The following is a 7,558-nucleotide window of genomic DNA, read 5'->3' on the forward strand; positions in this document are numbered from 1 at the left end:
AACACACGCTCTCTCTCCTCAGCTTCTGTGTCGTCATCTTCCCTAACTCCGAAGGCCACGCGCCCCCCTCCCGCCCCACTCTCTTCTTCCCCAACTCTGGCAGGCTTACAAGAGAAGAGATTCGGGGGAGGAAGGCCAGCCATGTGGCAGGGACGACGGGAGGGTGCTTTAGGTCCCGGTGACGGTGGAGGCACCGGACCAGATTGGTGCGGGGCATGGCCATGGCGGCGGCAACGAGGGATGGGGAGGGGAAGAAAAAGAGATCGCCACAGATGTGCTAGGGTTTCGCCAAAGAGAAGAGGGGTGTCGGAGAAGAAGACGTTGGCGCGAGGAAGAAGATGACCGTGCCTTGCATTAGTAGTAACCTAATTAAAATACAATACAAACAACTAATCAATCCCTGTATTAGTAATATCCTAATTCATAATACAATGCAAGCAACTAATCAACCTATCTCGAAGTCTTTTCCTTCTCACCAGTAACCCGAGGCCCCGAGCAACAGCTGGACTTCAAAACCACGTTGGATAGCCCCCGAAACCGCGGCTTGACTTGACTTGGGGGCTTGGGCCTTGCTACGTTGTTTGGTGAAGCCGCAAGCCCGCAACGCGCGATCCTCACTCTCCCTCCCCCATCTCACCGTACCGCAACCCCAAACCCTAGGACGCAGCGCCGCCGCCGCCGCCGCACCACCACCACCACCCGCAGCAAGATGAGGCCGCGCGGAAGGGGCGACGACGTCGAAGACGACGATGACGATGACGAGGACGAGTACGAGGACATCACGCCGCCTCGAAGAACGCCAGGGCCCGAGGCCGACCCCGCCCCCGCCCCCTCGCCCTCACCCTCGCCCTCGCCCTCGCCCTCGCCCACCCCCGCCCCCGCCCCGCCGCAGCCCACGCGTGCCCCGCTCAGCAGCCTCGTCGTTAGGCCGCCGCGGCCGCAGGAGAACGGCGGCGGATCCTCCCCGCACTCACCCTCCGCCCGCTCGCCCTCTCCCAGCGCCGGCGGACACCGAGGCCGCGGGGCCTCGCCCCCGCGGCGACGGCGGGACTTCTCACCGCCGCCTCCCCGCGGTTGGGAGAGGCGCCGGTCGCCTCCGCGGCAGCCGCCGGAGAGGCGGCGTCCTGGGAGCCCGCCGCCGCAGCGGCGACGCTTCACCCCACCGCCCCGGTTCCAGCCACCGCGGCATCCGCGCTTCTACGATGAGCAGCAAGGTTTGTTGGAAACCCTCCAATCTTTCTATTTTCTGTATAGTGTCTCTCTATAAATTATGGGAAGTTCGAACCAATTTAGTCGATTTGCACTTTTCCTTTTGTACTATATTGCTGGATTCGCACACCAGTATTTACTTTACTTTATTTTTATTTGATTCTGATTAATATGCATTCGGTGCGATGCTGATGATTCCTTACCTTGAAGGATATATACATCTCCTTTTTTTTTCGTTTTTGAAGGATGGATCTTCTTTATTACAACATGTGGTTGTGTTCCTTGCCGTGATATTGATTGGAAGTTATGTGATTAGACATACTGACATAGTTGTGTGGCAATATATGTGGGGGAAGTGTTACTTGTTTTAGGCTATGCAACACGCATATTTAAATTGCTATCTACTTATTCCATGGCTGTTCAATAGCAGCACCTTTTTATTCTTTTAGCTGCACCTTTTCATCGAGTGAAAGTTGTGCAATAGTGGTGTAGAGGATTAAAGTTATGTAGTTGCTCACATATATCTTTTGTCCATAGATGATTTTGGTTCCAGTACTTCAACTGTCATTTTGATTGCAAAGTTTACAAACAACACTTGCTGTTACTTGTTCTTGCTATTACATATTGGAAACCTAATGACATGAAAAGTGTTTGTCTGTCGGAATGTACTAATATTGTACGGGACGAATATAAATACTTTTGTGTGGTAAAGTTTCGCTGAGCAATTTTTATATGTTTGAGGTTGTTATTGCAAGCGCTTCTGTTGCTTCTAATGGGTTGAAGCAACTAGCAAATGCTGTCTGACTAATCTTTTATATTGGTCTAAAACTCGGAATGATATTTGTGGTTCATGTTGCTTGCTAGATTTAATATGAAATTACCATGACTCTTAGATGTGTTTTCCCCTTTCTGGATTATTGCATGCTTCATTTGCAAGAAGCCATAGAAGGCATGTATCATGTAGCTGGCTTCAAATTTCATATTAATGATATCAAGCTTGTTTCAACAAGCTTTGCATGATATGTTGTTGTCCTTGTATTATGCATGATTCCTCATATCTTAGGTGCTAATGTGTTGTGCAATTTGCATCACTCAAGCAGTGAAGCCACGAGTGAATTGTTTTACTTGTTTCTCTCTTCTGTTTGATTTTATTTTATTGTAAATGTAGAACTGTACTTTTTTTTCTCGTTTGAACTGTTCACTAAACAGACTGCTCATCATCTTTGAAGTATAGTATGTATGAATAGACTGCTCATTATCTTGGAAGTATGTACGCAAGATGTAGCATTTGAGGAACTGTGATGGAGTACAGTTAAGACCTTTTTAATCTAATAGTATATTAGTATTGTGTCATCATCATGATAATTTCATGCATAGTTTACAACTATACTATATTACTAATTACTAGTTCAGTTCATCCTTAACTTTTCAGCTTCCTTCATTTACTAAATATAAGATGCCTTGTACCATGATTTCATCATGTTACACATTATGTCTCTCGAGTTCTAGCAGTATCCTGCCAGCTATATAACTGCTAAATGGTTTATTTAATTTAAGCTAATATATTATTGTTAAAGAACCATAATTCTAGGAAAATGTTCCACACAGCGTGAATGTCTGAAACCACCTGATATGCTTGAAAAATTGTAAATATCTTCTAATATTTTGGTGGCTTGGATGTCCAGTGTAATGGGCAAGCACTGCAAGCTCCAGTAAAATATCAAATGAAGTATGGAGTTTGCTGTTCTACTGGAACACTTTCCAACTTGAGTTGCTTGGATGCCATTCCTTTTCAAGATGGACAATATTATTGATGCTTTGGTATTGTGCTACCTGATGATTTGATTAAATTTGCCAGCATAGTGATGTGGAAGTATTCTGCCTTGCTGACACAAGTTTTGTGAAAAGGTAGACACATTTGCATGTGCAGTATGTTGTGCTCTGAAAGGTTTGAAGTTTTGAGAATTGAGATAACATGGAATGAATGAACGAGATGGACTTGAGGTCATAGTATTAACACAACTTGGGTGTGTTAGTGTTTAGGCAATGCCTAACAACATAATGAGTGGAATGAGCTGTGAGCATGGATATGTAGAAACTTGAGGAGAACATCATCAGTTGGTCCTTGCTGTCATCAATATTTCAACTGTTGAGTTTTGGAGATCAGGGCAGAATTCAGGAAGCCGTGGTTCAAGTGCTTATCTAAATTATAAATCGTGAGTTTGATGACGTTAATATGGAACTTGGATAATAGACATTTATATAATATGAATTCGAAAATGAACCCACCCTTTTGAGTTCTTTTTGGCAATTTGTGTTTTCTGCACAATGAGCCAAGTCATCAGGTATATTTTAGACATAGGATTATGCCATTTTGTTTGCCGGTCTTTTGAACAACTTGTTAGAGGCTTCAGAGACTGGGACAATGATGTTGGGAGAAGAAAGTAACTGGCTGCTCTAGAGGCTTGTTTGCAAGTGAATTGCTGGCCACATTCACATCTTCATGTTTGAAGCCTCAAGGGATGTTCATATAGCATCAATATTGGAGCTGTCTCCTGTGCAGTGTGGGACATTCCAACAACTACTTGGTATGCTTGTAAGCTGAAGTTGCTTTTACGGTTGAGATACAGAACCAAGGTGATTGGTATGTAACACCACTTTGTAGCATTCACAGTGACATAGCATGCCTGGAGCTTGAGCTTTTCCCTGTTCAAGTTGGAATTCTTCGAGTAGGTCCCAGTGGGGATTAGCTTCGTGATACTTGATGCTTGCTTAATCTTGTGCAATCATGTGGAGGGAGAAGTATTTGGTCATTGGAGCGACCTGCTTGATTCTAGGTTGAGAAACAGAGCCAAGGTGATTGGTATGGAACACCACTTTGTAGCATTCACAGTGACATAGCATGCCTGGGGCTTGAGCTTTTCCCTGTTCAAGTTGGAATTCTTCGAGTAGGTCCCAGTGGGGATTAGCTTCGTGATACTTGATGCTTGCTTAATCTTTGTGCAATCATGTGGAGGGAGAAGTATTTGGTCATTGGAGCGACCTGCTTGATTCTAATATTTGAGATGCCATCAAGAAACTGTTACAGTGGTCTATATGTCACATAGTTATTGATCTGTCAAATATTTGTTTGAGTTAACATGCAAATGGAAACGGGATCCTATATTGGCCAAAGGAACTAAGATTTTCTTAGCAACATCAACTCCACTCTCTGGACACGTAGCTACTAACTACATTGTGAACCACCAGAAGGCTGCTAGTTTCATTCAGTTGAGCTGCAGTGACAATGGTATTTCCTTCTCAGAAATGTGGCCCTTCGCAATTATAACTTCGTTCAGCATATGAAGAGTAGCAATTTTGAAAGTAGTTCTCATGAAGTGGTTGCCTGTTTCAGTTCCATGTGGCTGGTGTAAGCATTTCTTGCTAAACGTTAGTTGGCTTTATCTTTTAGTGCTTATTTGGATTTTTTTATACTTGCTTTTCAGGATATGGAATGCATGCAGGCCCTTCGCCACCACGCCCACGCAGAGCAGAAGCCAGCAAATTTGATGATGATGTTGGTCCACGTTACACCCATGGATATCGAGGGGGTGGTAGAGGAGGTGCAAGGTTCCGAGAGGGTTCTCCACCATATGGAAGAGGAGGCAGATCATATGGGAGAGGCTATGGCGCTCCACATGGAAAGGATTTCATTAATATTGATGGACAATATGTTCACCGAAATGACCCAAATCTTTCGCCAAGAGAAGGTGACTGGATATGCCAGAACCCTAAGTAAGTTGCTTTTTAGCCTGTCAAGTATGCTTTATTAGTCACTTAAATCTTGGTTTTCTGATTTTCCTTCTTGCATTCTGTGTCAGCTGTGGAAATCTCAATTTTTCTCGGCGCACTCACTGTAACAACTGCAACAAGTTTCGCTATTCAGCGCACGACGCATATGAGCCTAGGCGCAGCCCCCCCTTCAGGAGTTACCCCAGCTCTCCACGAGGGCCTCAAAGGATGGTTGGCCCACCTGGTGATCGTGCCCCTGCAAGAGAGATGACCAGGTACAGATCACCACCTCATGGTTGGGGAGCAAGTGATCCTAGGGCATATGCAGCTCGATCCCCACCAGAACGTGCAGGACGGTTTACAGATCCATCGCCTAAGGAAAGAATGGGCTTCCGTGGTGAGCGCGACCCAAGGGACCGTGTGAAATTTGAGTGGTCTGCCACTGATGGCTACATTCAGACGGAGCGCCCGCATGATGGTTATCTTGACAGGAGTCGGCGTCACTCAGGATCTCCCCGTGGTAACTGGGGAAATGATCTGCGTGACAGAAGCCGCTCTCCTCCAAGGAACAGGCCTATGAAGAGTTCCTTCAACGGCAGAGGTCGACCTGATGACTATGCTGCTGATCTATATGCCAGCCGAGGTAGACCCAATGGTATGGAGGCTGGCCGTGGGCGTGGGCATGTTTACAGACCAGGCAGTGGCCCGTACCCTGGTGAGGGTCGAGGTGACCGACGTGCTGCTCCACGTGCTAGGAACGAAGATGGCTATTAGATCATCTTCATGAAGCTGTTGAGTGACGTCATTTTGTCTTAGTTGGTCAGGAAAGGAAAACCTTAGGCACGCTGGAGCTTGAGAATATCTGCAGCTTGTAATATTAAAGATCGTGTACTGTGTCCTAAACCATGGTAACTGTGTTCCTGCATGTTGTGAAGTTATGATTTGGCTTCTGTCATCCTCAGTGTCGGATCTAGTAAAGGGACATGGGTGTACGTGTACCCATGTACACCCAATAATTTCTGCAAAAAGTTAGAAATTAGTAGTCATCAAATAGCCAAATGCCTTGAGGTTAGAGTTTGAGAACCGAATTTGTTTAAAAAAGAACTTGGTTTTGCACTGCAGACGGGAAAGAGAAGGGGGTGCAAATACTTTGTTTTACGCCAAAGTATTTCACAAAACTATAGTGTTTTTTCTCTCTAAAAACTCCAAAAATACTTAGGGCCTTAACTGAGTAACGTACAACTGTAGTATCTGACCTGTGCGAACTCCCACACCCACACACCCCTACGTACATACGAAGACCTACAGCTACACGCAACTTCATGATCGTGTCTGTCCCTACTGAGATCGACAGAGTTACACATGGACCATTGTGTCACTACACGACTAGGCAGCGAAATTTATTTTGGGGCCATGCCCCGGTGAGACAAGTTGATTCTAACCGGAGTCGAATTCTGGGATTTTTTTTTAATTTTAATACTTTTTCGAACTTAATTTTAAATCTAACATTCTCGGATTTTTTTTTAAACTAACACTTTTGGCCGCGCCTATTATCCTGGCGCCTTGGCGCGGCCAAATGCATATGCCGCGCCATGCATGGTGGCGCGGCAGAGGGCTGACGTGGCGGCGACCAGAAGCGCTGGCCGCTGACGTGGCAGGGCTCTGCCGTGCCACCGATCTTGGCGCGGCAGTGCCGCGCCCTGATCCATGGCGTGGCAGAGCCGGGTATAACCTCCGCCGTGGCCCGCGTGCCCGAGCAGTCGCCGTTCTTCGAGTAGCGCAGCAAGGCTGGCCGCCGCGCTCGCCTTTGCCCGCGCCTGCCCGCCACCGTGCACGCCGTCTGCCGCGGCCACGTCCGCCCACGCCAGCCAGCCCGCCCGCGCCAGCAAGCCAGCCGCGTCCGCACGCCGGCGCGCCTCCCCCTCCGACCAGAACCTCCGGTCACGCACGACGTCTGCCCTACGCCCACGCCTCCCGGCCTGGTCTTGCATGCTGTAACGAGGTACTCCACTAATATAGTTAGCACAATTAATAAAGATAGTAAAATTATTAAAGTATAGTTAGTATAGTTAGTTAGTTTAGTTAGTATACATAATATAATAAGTTAGTATAGGTAGTGATGTAGACTAGGCCCGATCTTCCGAAAGGTACGATAACGTCGATTGGTGGAGACTCGACGTTCACGATCCAGGCTTCGAACCAAGACTGATTCGGACCCCCACAACCGTTACACCACTGCTCCGTTGGTTATCAACCACGCGAACGCGATTGACCTCGCCGAGAAGGCTTTTCTGCAAGCGAATCGAGAACACAAGCAAGAACGAGATAAACGTAATCTGAAATTGCAAATAAATATGAGGCTTATGATAATAAGAAAGAGTTCAAGTCTTTATTCGAAAGAACTAATCGCCACAGGCGAACAAGATCAAGAACTGGGGCCCTGGTTCACAGCAAGCGGCCTTGGCGGCGACAGTTGCAGCAAAACGACGTCTGTTTTATGAGGAAATCAAGAACTAAACAAAACCCAAACCCTAAGGAGAGCGACGGCTGGTATTTATAGAGTCTTGGATGTCACCCC

The 7,558-nt window shown here is 46.7% G+C and overlaps 1 protein-coding gene across 1 annotated transcript; it reads left to right on the top strand.

Moving 5' to 3' along the window:
* The first annotated feature begins 562 nt into the window (after positions 1 to 562).
* LOC136456883 (uncharacterized) lies at positions 563 to 5,935 on the top strand. The gene is made up of 3 exons (XM_066456872.1): positions 563 to 1,214; positions 4,695 to 4,983; positions 5,070 to 5,935. Exons 1-3 carry the CDS (start codon positions 710 to 712, stop codon positions 5,752 to 5,754), a joined length of 1,479 nt encoding a protein of 492 aa, XP_066312969.1. The 5' UTR covers positions 563 to 709; the 3' UTR covers positions 5,755 to 5,935.
* Positions 5,936 to 7,558: the final 1,623 nt, after the last annotated feature.

The sequence above is a fragment of the Miscanthus floridulus genome, chromosome 6 (assembly GCF_019320115.1).
Source record: "Miscanthus floridulus cultivar M001 chromosome 6, ASM1932011v1, whole genome shotgun sequence".
NCBI lineage: Eukaryota > Viridiplantae > Streptophyta > Magnoliopsida > Poales > Poaceae > Miscanthus > Miscanthus floridulus.